Genomic DNA, 16,612 nt, shown 5'->3' on the forward strand with positions numbered 1-16,612 from the left:
CCTCAGGAAGGTTTCCTGTAGTTCCCTTTGCGGGAATTCACTCCACTGCTCCGAGAGTTGCCCCACTGCTGACAATGGCGTAGAGGGCCAGCACTGATCCGACACAGATCCCTGGTGTCTGTCAAGTCAGCCTTCCAAAGTGGCTTGGGGGAGCCCCTTCCCCTGCTCATGCCAAGAGCCAGAGACACACAGAGGAGAGCAGGGTGCTCCCTGTGAAATGCCAAGCACATGTCTTGTGGGGAGGGGAGGTCAGATGCCTGAGGGGCTAGAGAGCACTTCCACTCTGTGACTTCCATCTCAAAACCCAGCAGTAAATACTAAGCCAGAAAGATGGGATGAAGCCATTGCATGTGGAATAAAGGGAAAGCTGGACCTGTTCCACGTCCAGAGGGAAAAATCTCAGCTCTGCTGTTCGTTATCATCCGTCTTTCAAAAGCCAAGCCGTTAGGAATTTGGAGATTTCTTTCCTGGACTCCCCAAGTGCGTTAGGGATTTTTTGCTCCATGAATATGACCTCATGCAAAGGGTCCGTTGGTTGTAAATCTCATTGAACGCATTTCATTTCCTGTTTTTGGGGCTGGGAGAAAGCGTGTTCCTGGGAAAACTCTGCACACTGGTGACGAATCCCTCCCACTGAGTGCCCTGTGAAGCAGTTAGGATCTTTTTTCCAGATGGCCAATACAGTTTGAAAATTCAAATTCAACAGCTACGCCTGAGCCTGCATCATCCTCAGATGAGCAGCAGCTATTAACTCTGCAAACTTCCCAGGCTGCTTTATGAAACCCCCCAGAGCTTTTTACAGCAGCCTCGTTCAGAGTGTAAAGGTGGGTGCCCGCTCCCAAGTTAGGGTGCAAAGCCCTGCTTGACAGAGCAGTGGGCATGATGGCCACATGTTATCCTTCCGGCTCACTCGAACATTCAGCCGGAGCTCACCAGCTGATTTCAGATCAGTGGAAGCACTGTGTACTGTGGAGGGCAGGATATAGCCCTTACTATGTCCTATGAGGGCTAAATTTTCAAGTGTTGAGCACCCTCAGTTGGAGGCAGATTTCCAGGAGCAGGGCCAGGGGGGGGGGGGGGGGGCAAGTGGGGCAATTTTCCCCAGGCCCTGCGAGCCCTGGCCGAGAATCCCTTCCCTGGGTAGAGGCGCCTTTTTAATCTTTACTCACCCAGCGGCGCTCTGGGTCTTTGGCGGCACTTCTCACTCCCTCCAGGTCTTCGGCAGCGGGTCCTTCAGTGCCGCCGAAGACCCGGAGTGAGTGAAGGGACCCACTGCCGAAGTGCCGCCGAAGACTCAGAGCGCCGCCCAGTGAGTACAAGCGCAGCAGAGGGTGGCGCCTTTTTTTATGCCCCAGGCCCCCTGAATCCTCTGGGTGGCCCTGTCCAGGAGAGGTTTCCATTTGGGCACCTAAAGATTTTCAAATCACACAACTCCCCGCAGCTCACATGTGGACACTCCTGGCCAGATTTTCAAAAGATCTCAGCTCCCAAGATGTGGTACCCTTTAAAATCTGCCCCTTGCTTAGGTGCCTGAATGGGAGTTCAGATCTTGAGAAAATTCAGGTCTTAGTCTTGAAGATCAACACACTTAGAACTGCCAAACCACTGGCCTGGAACCATCAGACCCCTAGAAGTGATGGTGAATAGTGCTCTCTGAACACTCAGACGACAGACGGAAGGAAGCCCACCTATAGCAGTCTGTCTGATTTCCACCTAACACCCATTTCATTTGAACAGAGTCACATTTCGTACTACACCAGTCAGATGTGAGCAGGATGTGGCCCCAGGAACTCTCTAAATCAGCGATCAATCATGAATCAAAGCCCGAAAGCCGTCACAGACGATAGCCCATAGCACACAAGTAACAGTGCCGAGACTTATCCACGAACAGCACTCCCTCCCCCTGAGACATACAAGTGAGGAAACGAACGTGGATAAGGGTGGGCAGAAGGGTGCCATCTCTCTAGGTGTTCATGCTGCACTTGTCACGACTTACATCAGTCACATCACGGGAAGGGGCTAGTCTTGCTGATCTTTCCAGTTTTACCCACAGTGCTGAGACAGCGACGGTCACAACTCACATGAGGCAGAGCCTCAAGTCCCCCAGACCCTTTCGCTGAATAGCATGGACTGTCTAATCCCTTTGCCCACCCGCATACTGCTCACACCCTAGGGATTTCTGGACAGTCTGGGGGGTCCATCTCCAGAGCTCAGCCAGTTTTGCAGCAGCCACAGGGTCTGTCTTAGCTCCATGAAGCTGACAGCCTGAGAAACACGAGATTTATGTCCTGTGGCTTGGAGCTGGGTTGGATTTGTTCCCTCTGCACCTTGTGGTATCTCATTAGGAGGAAGTGGGGATGGTTTTGTATTTCAGTCTCAACAATGTCTTGTAAGAATGTTTTTGGTCAGGTTATCAGCAAGTCAAAGCCACTGAACACACCAATCACTGAGAGACAAAATCCTTCCACCAGTGGAGAGAGCCCATAACTGCTGCGTTGTCCAGTGTCCCGTGCAAGGCAGGGATACAGAGTGCATGATGTTTGGGAAGTTTATAAGGCCAGACTTCTGGACAGAGGCCCCTCAGCTGCACCCACTAAACCGTCTGAGCAACACAGATACCTGAGCGTGCCCGTGGGCAAAGGCCCGTGCTGCAGAGGCAGGTGTGAATGGGACACACACAATCACCCAACAGCCAGGGCACAGCACCCTCTCTGCAGGCTGAGCTTTGGCTCAGATTTTTAATTATCTCACAGCATCAAAACTGCCCAAGTGGTGCTGGGGTCACTGTTCTAGCCACGCACAGAGCTCTCTCCACCAGGCACCCGAGAACAGGACGCGGGACTGGGAGGGACCTCCTGGGTCATCAGGTCCAGTTCCCTGTTATTGCGGGCAACCCCACCATGTAGTCCCCATCCATCCCATGCAGCTAGGCCCAGAGCCAAGGTCTAAAGCAAGGGCACTTAGCTACATACTGGGCCTGAGTACTTTTCTGGTTAATGGATCCTCGTTACCCCAAAGGAGTCTGGACTGTTCTGAGCCCCACCCCATTTCTTCAGGCTTGACTCTAGCTGTGTCATAAGTATCCTCCCTCCGGCCAAGTAGGCCTGGCTGAGATTCCTTACAGAGCACATGACTCAGTATGCCGTATGCTCATCCACCTCTCCACCCAGCCACGTGGGGGTGAGAGCATGAACTCTGTAGCACTCCCTAGAAAAGCGACTGTTAGCATCCCAGGTGGGAGCACTGATGGGGCAGATGCTCCATTTGCTCCTCAGCCTTGGATGTTCTCCAGAGAAGAGCCCCAACTCGTCCGCAGAGAAAGTCAGCGACATGGCTCTCTGCAGCACCAGCATCGTTCCATGGCTGAGCAGGCTGGCCAGCCCACTTAGCACCTCTGGTGCCTTGGTGGGGCCAAGTTCCAGGCCTCGGGAGCTACGTTCCAAATCCTTTATTAGAAACCCTTCACCAGAACCATTCCCCAGGGGCCACTCGACTCACCAGGGCCACACAAATTAAGGCACGACACTTCCATGTGCACAGTTGCACTGCTATGCTCTTCGAGTTCTACAACACCATGGACAGTCAACATGGCCCTAGGAGGGCCTGACTGGCTACAGTCTGGGTACCTGGACTGAAGGCTTCTTTTCAGTCTTCCCCACAGAACGAGATCCCCTTTTCTTCAACGAATTCTGGAAAGAGAAGAGAGAAGGGTTATGCAGAGTCGTTTGCACACTGGACTTCCCACACAGCCAGGACAAGCATTTGTGAATTTGGTTATTTAATATCACGCAGACACTTGCACAAGGTGACTGCGCTATCGGTCGTGTGCCCCACCCTGAGCTAGAACTCTGCTGTTTGCTGCCAGCTTTGGTTATGAGCTGCTGAACACAGAAAACAAACCTCCAAATGTGAACTTTGACCTTTCCATCACCAAGGTCAATCTAACCAGCTGCAAAAACGATACCAATGCCTGCCACGCTGCATTATGGATAAGGCTATGTTTATGTCACGGAGGTCATCGTCATCGTGACAGTCTCTGCTTCAGCCCCAGGGGCTGAGGGATCAGAGCTGGCAGCCAGCGGGGTCCCGGGAGGGTTCCAGCGACAGCCTCACACAGCGGAGGGCGACGCCTTTGGTGAGCGGCTGGGTGTGTCCTGTTTTCTCTTTGGGAAATATGGTCACCCTACAATTCTCAGCCGCCGTGGATGGAGGGAGGCCCCCCTGCAGCTTCCAGCTGCCGCGGGCAGAGGCGGAACCCCACAGCTCCTGGCCACCACAACAGCAGGGGAAACCATGTAGCCGCAGCAGCAGAAGCCACAGACAAGTCACGGCTTCTGTGATTTTTTCTTTATTGCCCATGACCTGTCCATGACTTTTACTAAAAATAACCATGACAAAATCTTAGCCTTAATTATGGAGGCACGCTGCCGCCGACTAGGAGAAATCCCATCACGACATGGTCCCCAGCTTGATTGAATGGACTTTGGCCAAGGATGTAGTTAAAGGAAGGGAAGATGCAGCAGGCAGCAATGCTGATAGCCACATTCCCCTGAAGGGGGCTGCTGGCAGCTCATTTAATGCCTTGCATTCCCAGCCTCCTGCTTCTGCGGATGGAAGAGCACCAAGCACTGAGCCAATCCCCAGTGAAGCACGGAAGTGCTGTCACGGTCAGGGTCTGCCATGGACTAGAGCGGCACAGCTGGGGCTGGAGGCCAGCAGACCTGATTCCCAGCTCCCAGATCTACCCACTAGGCCATGCTGCCACCCCAGAGTTTCTAGGGGCACCGTGTGAACAGGGCGGTGTACCCCCCGGGGAGCAGAAGTACACGAGGAAGCTTCTGCTCCTACTACTCCTGTTTTGGTGATAAAGGACAGCTCAGCCGGCATCTCTCAGCAGCACAGTGCAGTGTATGTAAAGCAGACACCACCACAAACCTTGCTGGCTTCTGATTATCTCACTTGGAAAACTTCCACGTGTACAGGAATCCTGTTGCAGGCCTTCTGGAGCCGCCTGCTTTGGCCTGTCTCCCTGCAGTGCTAACGCGAATGGAGGTCAGCCACATGCAGTGAACCTGCACACCAGCTCCTAAAATGCCTATTGTGGGCATCTCAGGGCTTTCCCTGACTGAAACCCACGCAGCAAGGGCCTAGCGCTCTTCTCCCCTCCCCGGTTAAAAGAGGCATTATCCAATCCTAGTGGAAAAGCTTCCTTCTGCAGAGCAGCCCTTCCCCCTGTCCTCAAGGTGGGGAAGGGAGTTGGACTGTGGAGAAGTCTAATTTCCTCTGGAAACTGAACACCTGGAGGGAAGTCACTTTTTCGTAAGCTGCCCTGGGCTTTGTAAACCACACTGACGCAGACAGCTGCCCTGACAAACACTGGGTGCAGACAGAGTGAGCGATACAGCTGGATCAGACCTATTGATGACTTTGGAGATCAGGCCCGAGGCCTTGTACTGGTGATGGGGGAAGCCAGTGGAGGAATCGGCACAGAGGGGAAAACGTGTTCACAACAGGCTCCCCTGTGAGGGGGCTGGCTCCCTGAGGAATGAGACGCTAACAGCTTCAGGGCGGGGCCAGAGAGTGAACAAACCCTGTGAGGTGGTTTGCAGGGCTATTTGACCCAATACTCTGACTAACCATGTTGGGAGGGGCTGTGAGTATCCGAGCGGCTCATGGTGGTCTATGCAAAGCCATGTCCTGCACCACCCATCAGGAAAGTCGCAACGTGCCCGTGCGGTTCCAGCATCAGCCCAGAGCAGCAATAATGACCTTGGCGCAGGGCATTTCCTGCGTCTTCACAACCAGTGGCAGCTCCTCTGTTGCACCTTAGATCAGCAGCTCCTGCCAGCCAGTCATGCACCCACACTCCCAGCTTCAGTCACTCCAGTTCCAGGCCGGACTTCCTGAATTGGCTGCCCAGCTTTAGTCTTGATCAGGTAGATTTGCATGGAAACAGCATCTTTATTTTTTACCTGCTCCCCCAGCTCCAACCTGACAGGCAGAGTCTGTCCAGGTCCTTACAGGGCTCCCATTGCTGGCATGCCAGCACCAGAGCGCGATTCTTTAGACAGAGTCCAGGAACGCACAGCTGTAGCCCAACAGTCTGAGGTCAGATGTCAGAAAGGAAGCAAGTTCACAAAGCACTTCTCTCTTCCTACCAGCATCCCTTCAGGCTTGCCTGGGTTCAGCAGTTTAGTTGACCTCAGCCAGGCACTGAGCGAGGGGGAGATGATGCTGAGCCCAGGCTGCGAGAGCGAAGACCTGAGCCAGTTCAGGGTGTTTCTGGTGATCTGTGCAGGGAGTTAGAGGTGGGATCGGACTGTCTACTGATCAGAGCCATCCACTGCAGCATAGGCCCGATGTCACGAGGATGGAGGTACCTGTACCTGCCCACCAGACTGACAGGTGCTGTCTCAGTCTCATTCCCTGAGCTGGAGCCTGATGCAATAGGGTCCAGCTACTTGGCCAACAGGAGGAACTGGACCCTGCTCGTTTATTAGCTTCTCTATCAGCTTGTTCAGGAGTATGGGGCCTGACAAGGCAGCACTGCCCAGTCATTCCCTGGAGCAAGGGTTTTGTTAGTTCTGGGCTGACTCCTGCCTGCCTGGGACAGCATGGCAGACTCCTCTGCTCAGGCGAGGTGCCTAGGTTGGATGACCATCTCTCAGGCGGGGTCCCAGAGTTCTTTATGCTTTCCCCATCTAAAGGGGCAGATGCAGGTGGTGCCCAGGTGCCACTACTGGCCCAGGCAGGAGAGGAGCAACTTTGCTGCTAGAATTCTTTTACCGGGCTGCAGGAACAGACTTTGTTTCACCTGCTAATTCCAGGGGGGGGGGGGTGTTTTTGGCTTGAGGAGAGAGCCATTCATTGCTCTGCAGCCATTAGAAAACAGATTAGATCTCAGTCCCCAGGGCTGCAGCTCTATTTTACTTGCCCAGGCAAAAGATGAAGCACTCCTGCAGGGCTCAGAGGTTGAGTTCTCCCAGGCAGCCTCTGAAACCCCTGGCCTCCCAGCTGCCTGGCTCCAGCAAACCCAGTCTCTTCACCTCAGCCTCCTGGAAATCCCAGTGCAAGACTGCCAGCCACTGCAGGAAGTGACAGCTTGAGGGAATGTAGACGCTCCTGGGCCTCTCACCAGCGAGGAGCCCACAAATCACGTCAGCACCAACGTGCCAGCTCCCCTTTGCACTGCACATATTGGCCCATGAATCCCAGATTTCTCAGTACTGGGGACAGAGGGACTCCAGGGAAAGGCCAGAGCCCACAGCTTCCGCCTCTGGTCCCTTACACAGCATGGAAAGGAAAGAGGCGTAGAGCAGCCGAATGCTGCAGAGATGAAGATGGGGAATTGCTGATTGAGAGCTTTATTCGATTTTAACACCCGCTTTCAGTCCCACAGCCTGCTACAGCTGCAGGCCTCGCAGGAAACCAAACGGCTTGCAGGCCCACGTGGTTTCCTCCCACCCCGGGGCAGCATGGAGCTGGCAGGCCCAAGCACTTGCCGATACAAGATGTAAGGGGTTTGTTACAGACGTCCCTCCTATACATCTACTAAAAATGCAACTGCCCCGAGCCACCACCACATTGTCCACAGCACAATGCCACTGAACCCCGAGCCATCACGCTCCCTGAGGTAGCTGAGACAGGGTAGGGCTTGAGCCTAGGACTTCGGCCATCCAGGCTCAATTTCCTGCTCTGCCTCAGACTTCCTGTGTGCCCCTGGGCATGCCCCTTAGCCTCCTGGGGCCTCAGGTACCATCTGTGCAGGGGCAGGTCATCACAAGCCTGCCCTGCCTCCTGGAGGGGTGAGGATAAATGCATGGGAGATGGTGAGGGGCTCAGATACTGTGGGGAGGGGGAATAAGTATCTCATAAACAGGAGAGACTCGGACTGGGCAGCCAGTTCCAGGCAGGACCACCCCAGCCAAGCTGCCTGGCCTGACTTTTTACACCATCCAGCAGGGAGTGTTTGGGCAACAGACAGTGAATTCAGTGAGGGGACGAATGACCAAGATGACCCTCCAACACCACAGCAAGCGTTCTGAACCCGACGGCCTCTTCCTCACTACCCCCCGTAGGGCAGCAGAACTGAAACCTGGGTAGGTGTTCCACCAGCTGGCGACCTTTACAGGACACCACAACCATTTGTACAGCGGGTTTCACTCCGGCCACATGCGCAGCAGCCTGGCCAGCTGTTCAGGCCAATCCAGCAGGGCAGCAAAGCTGCTGGTTAGCCCCGGTTCTCCACTCAGTAGCAAAGAGGCCTCAGGTACAGAGGGCCTGCTGTGCAGCAAGGGTGAGGCGTGGCACCCAATGACGAACCTGCCCAAAGATGCTCCCAACTCATTCCCTACGCCCAGCAGCTTGGACAACCCAGCTTCCAAGCAAGCTGCACCTGGGGCTCTGACCTCCCCGCCTGGGGTTGCAGCTTTGGGCCGTGCTGCCCAAGAGGAGTTAAGAACTTCACCCACACACACTAGTGCTCACTGCCTGGGCCTTGCCGTGTCTGCTCTCTGCACACAGAGCAGGAACCAGGAACAGCATGGCAGGGTCAGAGCTGGGATGAAGAGAAATGAGGGCAGCTGGGTGGGGGTGGCTCAAGGCAGGGAGAAAGGGTACGTCAGCCGGAGAAGGTGGCTGTGAGGAGAGTCAGATAAGCAGGGAGAAAGCAGGGGATGCCTAGGGAAAAGGGCTGCCCCCCCAACACACTCAGAGCAAGAGGGCCTGCTGCCTGCCCAGAGACACTGCGTGTGGGGAAAGTGGGCCTGCGCCTGACAGGTGAGCAGGCTGCTGGGGTCCTGCCTGGGGAAAGTGCAGCGGGCAAGGCAGGCGCTGCTGGAGAAGGGGGCAACTGGAGCAGAGAGCAGTGGGATATGGCGGGGCCCCAGAGGTTGGGATACATTTCAGGTAAGTGGCAAAACACGCATGTGCTTATCTGAGTGAGCCCCAAGATTCTCCATCTGTGCACCCACAAACCTGGGGCCTGGGCCGGCACAGGCTCCGTGCACACCACTGCTTGCTGCTGGTAGGGTTAGCTCCAAAAATACCCTGGCCCTGGAAGCACCAATGCTTCCCACTGCCTAAAACCCACCTGTGACTCACCAGCTCAGAGTAGGGGAGTGAGGGTGGTGGGGCTAATGTCCCTTTCTCATGGCTATGCCCCTCCCACTTCCCTCACCAGCTGGGGGTGGGTCTGGCTGGCAGGTGAGCAAGGTAAGTTTAGCAGGTGTCGTTTGGCAAGCTGGGCAGGAGGCAAGCCAGACCGGAGGAGGTTGCAGCCATGGGGGGCGATGACCAGAACGCACGTAGCCATGGGCACTGAAAGGCACACGCGGATTTTCAACGTGTTGTGGCTTAAGCATGAGCAGGAAGAGGAGCGAATGCCCAGGTGGGCAGGGGGAGCCTGTGGGACAGGACCCTCACTGCCATTGTTTAATGTGCAGGGCAGCACACGGGATGCAGAACCATGGCAAACCCTGCCCCTGTGAGCCCCGCATGTAGTGTGGTGGTGAAGAGAAGGGCGTGCAGCGGCCTCTGAGGCTCATGATCGTCAGCCCTTTGCCAAGCAGATTGCTCGGGGAGCCACACACGCAGCGGCATTCCCCATCATGGATGGTGCAAAGCCAGGTCCCAGGCAGGCACCGTGCTCCTGAGCTGCTCCTACATTTTCTGCATGTTACCTTCTTCCTTCCCACCAATGTTCACAGCTCTTTTCAAAGCTGAATTTGATTCTTGTTTTCCAGCCACTGCTGCCTGCTCCTGGTGCGGAGAGCCCAGGGGATTGGGGGGGGGGGGGGAGAAGAGAGAGGGAAAGAGAGAGAGAAGCCACACTGACTTGAAGGGGACACATTTCATGCCACTTTAGTGGGTCTTGAGAAACTCTCCACTGTGAGGCACCAGGTCTCCTGCTCCTCCCAGATGCAGGCATTTACCCTCACCCAGGGGAGCAGCCCAGCTGCCTACTCCACCCCACAGTCCCAGCAAGTGTTTGGTAAGCAGCCCTGCCAGCCACACTACTAATCAGGGACACTTCAGTAGAGCAGTGCCCCGTGGATGCCGTCCTAAACACATGTGCACCACCAGAAATATTCACAAGCTGGTGCTGGGACCTGGCAGCCGAAGAATGCAGCTGAGCAATGCAAGCCGCTGCCTGTGCCAAGGTGCTGAGATCTAGGCCACTCCTATTCAGGATAAGCCCATTGTCAGGGCTGCTGCTGCTGCTGGGAAGCCCCCATGCAGTGAGCAAACCCTCCCAAGGGAGCAGGACCGCACCACCCGTTTCTCCGTTAGAAGCAAAATGCTCGTGTGACACCAGCATGACCCAGGAACAGGGCTGGACCTGACTGTCCCACCCAAGGCCAGAAAAATGGCTGGACAACGTCCATATCAGCACCACAGTCACGTCAGTCTCTGCCACTGGGGTAATGGTGTCAGCGCGGCCATGCCGCCGGGCACCACGCCAGCACTACTGGGTGGCAGCAGGACTGTGACTGCTGGGCAATGCTGGGTTCAGATTAACATGTTAGTCCTGCTGCACTGAGCTGCGCCATGTGGCTCCGCTGGGCATCAGGACCAGGTCCTGTGTCATACTCCTCCCGCCGCCAAAGGGCTCAGGCTCTCCAGGAGATGCAGCCCTGGAAGGAGGAGAAGATGCATGGAGCCACAGGTGTCGCGGTGCATGCGTTCAGTGATTAATTGGCCTTCCCAGCATTTATCCAATTATGGGAGATGCCTCTTCCGGCTGGAGAAATAATCAGCCTCTAATCCCCTTAGGGGCAAGCCTGTCCCTGCGCTGAGCCTTGGAGAGGGGCTTGTTTGTTTTGCTATTAACCAGCTCGGCTGCTGCGCTGCCAAGATGCGCCTCAGCACAGGAGGAAGAGGCGGCTGAGGGCTGTTAACTCACTTATTCAGAAATCCTAATGAGACAACCAAATGAATCACTGAAGCTGCTAATGAGGAGCTGGGACCTTGCTGGCCTCGGGGTATCCACTGCATGGACGTGCCAGTCCAGCCCAGCCTCCAGGCTCTCACTAGCCCAGCTCCTTTGCTGAGCCACCTCAGACAGCGCCTCAGCCCAGAGGAGCATCACGGTTTGGACATATTCAAAGAACAGCAGGCTAAATAAGTTAGCAGCCAAGTGAGAGTTCCCCAGAGGATGCCTGCTGGAGTCAAGACCTGACCCGCACCTGCACTTCAGGTATAAGCCATTGAAAATACACAGCTCCCAGCTGAGAAGAGATTTCAGCCCCTGCTCATCAGTGCAGAGTCCTAAGAGCTGGCATAAGGGATGGTTCTCCCCAGCCCACAAGGGACCCTCACAGCCCTCTGTAAAGGAGTCAGGAGAGTTTGGCTTTAGCTAAGACAGCTGCAGTGGGCAGTGTCTCTCTCACACACACTCCCTATAGATTTGTCTCTGGCACATCTGCAAGCTTTCAGGTGCGTGGGGAACAGTTTCTAGTCATGCTGGCACCTCCAGGGAACTGCACATTTCCCTCAGAGATGACAATATTCTGCACTTATCTAGCGCTTCCTCCTCAAGCGCCTTCCCCAGGAGGGGGTCATCATTAGCAGCTCCATTTCACAGATGGAAAACTGAGGCACTTTGCCCAAGGCCACAAAGCAAGTCAGCTGCAGAGAAGAGAGCACAAGCCATGTCTGACTTCAAGCCCACTACTCCATCAGATCATAACTGCCCCTGGGACAGCCCTGAGGACCCTAGATCTGGGCAGATCCACCTTCCTAGTCAAGCTAAGGAGCTTCATCTTCCTGTCTGCAGCCTGCCAGGAAGCCTGTTTAACAAGAGGGACTTCAAACACCAGTGCACAGCTCTGGCCTTTCCTCCCACCTGCCCCATTCACGCACGGCTGCTCAGAATAAGAAATGAAATGCTGAGGCAGGAGGACAAACCCAGCGGGGCTGCATCTAGACTGGCAAAGAAACACAAAAAGAACAGGAGTACTTGTGGCACCTTAGAGACTAACATTTATTTGAGCATAAGTTTTCGTGGGCGATAGCCCACTTCTTCAGATGCATAGAATGGAACATATAGTAAGGAGATAAATCTACATACAGAACATGAAAAGGTAGAAGTAGCCATACCAACTCTAAGAGGCTAATTAATTAAGATTAGCTATTATCAGCTGGAGAAAAAAAAAGGCCCCCAACCTGAGGCAAATACTCACCAGCAACTACACACCACACAACAAAAACACTAACCCAGGAACCTATCCTTGCAACAAAGCCCGATGCCAACTCTATCCAAATATCTATTCAAGTGACACCACCATAGGACCTAATCACATCAGCCACACCATCGGGGGCTCGTTCACCTGCACATCTACCAATGTGAGATATGCCATCATGTGCCAGCAATGCCCCTCTGCCTTGCACGTTGGCCAAACCAGACAGTCTCTATGCAAAAGAATAAATGGACACAAATCTGACATCAGGAATAATAACATTCAAAAACCAGTAGGAGAACACTTCAATCTCTCTGGTCATTCAGTAACAGACTTAAAGGTGGCAATTTTGCAACAGAAAAGCTTCAAAAACAGACTCCAACGAGAAACTGCTGAACTTGAATTAATATGCAAACTAGATACCATTAACTTAGGCTTGAATAGAGACTGGGAATGGCTGAGTCATTACACAGATTGAATCTATTTCCCCATGTTAAGTATCTTTACACTTCTTGTCAACTGTCTGAAATGGGCCATCTTGATTATCACTACAAAAGTTTTTTTTCTCCTGCTGATAATAGCTCTTCTTAATTAGTTAGCCTCTTAGAGTTGGTATGGCTACTTCCACCTTTTCATGTTCTGTATGTGTAGATATATCTCCTTACTAGATGTTCCATTCTATGCATCTGATGAAGTGGGCTGTAGCCCACAAAAGCTTATGCTCAAATAAATTTGTTAGTCTCTAAGGTGCCACAAGTACACCTCTACCCCAATATAACGCGATCCGATATAACATGAATTCGGATGTAACGCGGTAAAGCAGTGCTCCGGGGGGGAGGGGAGGGGCTGCACACTCTGCCGGATCAAAGCAAGTTAGATATAACATGGTTTCACCTATAACGCAGTAAGATTTTTTGGCTCCCGAGGACAGTGTTATATCTAGGTAGAGGTGTACTCCTGTTCTTTTTGTGGATACAGACTAACACGGCTGCTACTCTAAAAGAAACGCAGCGACACGAAGCCAAGCTGCCTAGCAGAGGAGGCAGGAAGGCGTTTCCAGCAAGGAGGAGGAACTGACCAGGCACAGGGCATGGGGCTGCGATACAAAACCGAGAGAGCTCATGCGAATGAGTGAGAGCTCTCCAGATGCAGCTCTCCTCGGTGCAGGGCGAAAAGCCTGGACAGGGCACTGCCATTCCCATGGGGGCGATTCTGCATTTGCGCTAACTGGCTGGGATTGGAGGGGTCGCCCTCGCCCCTGAACATGGAGCACTAGACACAATGACACTGTGGTGCAGCGTGTTCTGGCACCTCTCAGCGAGATCCTGAGTGCAGGCAACACACAAACCTTAATCCTTGGTGTAGAGGGGTAGCTGCCCCACTTCTGGAAAACGGGGGTTAAAACAGCCAAGCTAGGCTGATTGGGAAAGCAGCCACAGCTGTGACCAGCTCAATTAGGGCCCAGCTGGCCCTGATAAGAGGGCTGTGGGCCAGAAGCTGGAGGAGTCTCTCTCTGGCTCTGGAGAGAGAAGGGTCTGGCTACCAGGGAGCAAGGTACCTGAGGTGGAGAAGTGATGGGGAAGGGCAAAGGGAGCTGGGGAGCTCCAGCCTGGTAAAACCCCAGGCTGCAGGCCATGGTGAAGGCCTGCAAAGGTACTGGGGCTACAGAGGTGTAGCCTGGGAATAGGCAGAGGCAGCTGGTCCTAACCCCTTGCCAATGATGAGTGGCCATTACAGACTGCAGTCTGCCCCAGTGAGTGGGGGCTAGATGATGGCTGGCAGTAGCCACTGAGGCAAGGTGGGTTTAGAGGGCTGGGGGTTTCCCCTGGGAGGGGAGACCCAGAGTGTGGGTGTACTTCTGGGGGCAGAACCCCAAGGTCAAGAGGTACCGGGGTCCGGGAGGGACACAGGGCCAGTGGCAGGTGAGACACCGGCCTGCGGAGGACACTCCATACGCTGGAGAGCTAATTCCCAAGACGACCAGCAGGAGGCGCCGTGCTGGTGAGTCGTCTCCTCACGACACCTGGCCACTGCTAGACATCAATAACTCTCGGTCTCCTCACAGCACACCACGTGGCAGCTCTCTCTGCCTCTGGGGATCAGGCCACAGAATTCCCTGCAGTTCTGCTCCAGCCACTTTCCTTTGCTAGTTCTTGCTCTCCAGCTGCACACAAGCTAAGCTCGTGCCCATTAGTAGCGTCTGCTCACGGCTGGGCAGCACGCTGGCTAGGGAGCCATGCTCAAGGGAACATTGAGCCAAACATGCATTGGAGGGCAAGGACAGCTCAAGAAGAGACACTGCTCTGAAATCATCCCCAGTCCTGTACATAGAACAGCTGGATAGGGTTTGCAGGTGTGAGATTAGTTCCGAGCTGCTCACATGACACGTAAGCAAAGTCCTCTCTCAGCCTGAAAGGACAAGGGCCATGGAAAGGGATCTGCACAGGAGGGAGCCAGGCAGGGTAGGAAGGTTACGGCACAACACAAGGGTGGCTGGGCTGGTCGGGCGGTGCAGGGAACGGCACTGGGAGTGAGCATGGAACCAAGGCCCCAGCAGGGTGCTGTGCTGCGAGAGGCGCAGTCTCGAGCTCTCATGGTCAGCAGAGGTGCCCAGCGCTGAGTCAGGCCGACGACCCTGCTGTCCGAGCTGAACGCCAGCCAGAGTAATTCCATCCGGCTGACCTGGACCTTCCCCCCGGCATGCACATATACACATATATTCAGCGACCCCCCTCCCCCCTTGCTTCCTGCCCTGAACTATGTGTACTGGCATTACTGTCAGAGCCTAGAGCGTGGCGGGGAGGGCGGGCCCTGCAGGATGGAGGAGCAGGTCGGCTCTCAATGCTCCTCTCTAGCCTGCCCCGCAACCGCCTCCCCTAGACAGCCCCCGGGGTCCTGCAGCCAGCCCCAGCTCCCTGGCTGAAGGCAGGGTTTCAGGGCACAACCCAAACAACGCGTGCTGGAGAGAGGCTATTCCGGGAGGCTGCAAGGCCAGCAGTGGCCTCCCAGCCCCACTGCCAGCCCCACGAGCCAGGGCACGGTGCTGCTGCTGACTGGGGCATGCATGCTGCTGTGAGGCAGACACACTGGGGGGCAAGGGCAGCATGGGACATTCTGGAAATGGGGAAGGAGGGGGCTCCATGCCCAGAGTGACCCCAGACCTGGGCTGCTGCCAGGAGTCAGCTCCCCACCATGGCACATGCACGCTATCCGTCACCCCCGGCATGCACTGGTTGCCCAGTGCATGCATGGAGCCTCCCTCTGCAGCTCAGTCACGCACATCTCGGGCTGAGGTTTCTAGGCTCAGGAGGGGCTGGTTTCCTCCCTCTCGGGCACCCCATTCATATGTTGGGAAAGTGTCACAGTCCCTTCCACCGGCAAACAAACGCACCCCCTGAGGGACATCTGCTGCAGCTCCTGGGCCTCCCATCCTGGCCCCACTCACCAACTGTCACAGGAGGGCGGAACAGCATGTATTAGTCTATGTCTATGGAGAGTGTCCACATGGGCAGCCAAAGCCGCTGCTGTCGAATCAGAGAGCTGGAGGCACGTGGGTCAGCCCCTGCCGCTAGGGCCTCCCTGAACCTTAGCCAAGTAAATCCCAGCAGGGTAGTGTCTGGTGGGGATGGAACAGAGATCTCACAAGCGACTTGGCTGAGGCCCTAAGCCATTGAGGCTCACAGAGAGGAGATAGGCACTGCCCAGGGCTTACAAACTGGGGGGGAAGGTTACAAATATTTTGATGGCAAAGCAGCTTCCAGAGAGGCCCGTGGATTCCCAAGGTGCAAGGAGACAGGAAGCCTTCTACAGGCAGAGAGCCTGTAGCCACTAACAGCTGGGCTGGCTCCCTGGTACCCCAGGGACACAAAATACCCCCCACCCCCACACAGCAGGGTGCACACACACTCGCTCCCCCGTGCAGCCCGACCCTCTCACCTCACGCAGTTTGTCCATCTCGTTCTGCAGCACCTGCTTGGCCAGCTCTGTCTCGATCAGCCTCTGGCGCAGGTCTTCATTCTCCTCCTCCAGCTTGATCCTCTTCTTCTCCACCACCTCCAGCTCGTTGTGGAGCCGCACAGAGACATCCTTGGCCACCTGCAAACAGAGCAGAGCTACGCTCAGGCTGAGGCTCATCAGAAAGGGCGGGTGCAGCGCCTCTAAGGCCCATATGAAAGCAGTGCTCAGTGGGGCAGGCAGGACTGGGGCCCATCACGCGGGGGTGCTCTACATGCACACAAGGACGCGGGGGTGCTCTACATGCACACTGCCACAAAGGGCAGACCAGGCTAGAGGGCTCTAACATTTCCTCATGGCTGGGAACAGCTTTTCCATCCATGTAGACTGGGGATTTAAAAAACAACATGCAAACAGTAGCAACAGTTTATCTAGGGCCTACAATTTGTGATGAGCAGTAGTAATTAGCCAGGGAGCAG

General features: G+C 55.0%; 1 protein-coding gene across 2 annotated transcripts in view; it reads right to left on the minus strand.

Moving 5' to 3' along the window:
- SOGA1 (suppressor of glucose, autophagy associated 1) overlaps positions 1 to 16,612 on the minus strand; it is an 87,777-nt gene that overhangs the window by 39,559 nt on the left and 31,606 nt on the right. For both annotated transcript variants that reach the window (XM_034787255.1, XM_034787254.1), the window contains exons 3-4: positions 16,116 to 16,274; positions 3,627 to 3,689 (exon numbers count right to left, since the gene is read on the minus strand). In XM_034787255.1, the coding sequence (XP_034643146.1) occupies positions 3,627 to 3,689; positions 16,116 to 16,274 (222 nt within the window). The remainder of the gene's footprint in view (positions 1 to 3,626; positions 3,690 to 16,115; positions 16,275 to 16,612) is intronic.

The sequence above is a fragment of the Trachemys scripta genome, chromosome 12, assembly GCF_013100865.1.
Source record: "Trachemys scripta elegans isolate TJP31775 chromosome 12, CAS_Tse_1.0, whole genome shotgun sequence".
Classification (NCBI taxonomy): Eukaryota; Metazoa; Chordata; order Testudines; family Emydidae; genus Trachemys; species Trachemys scripta.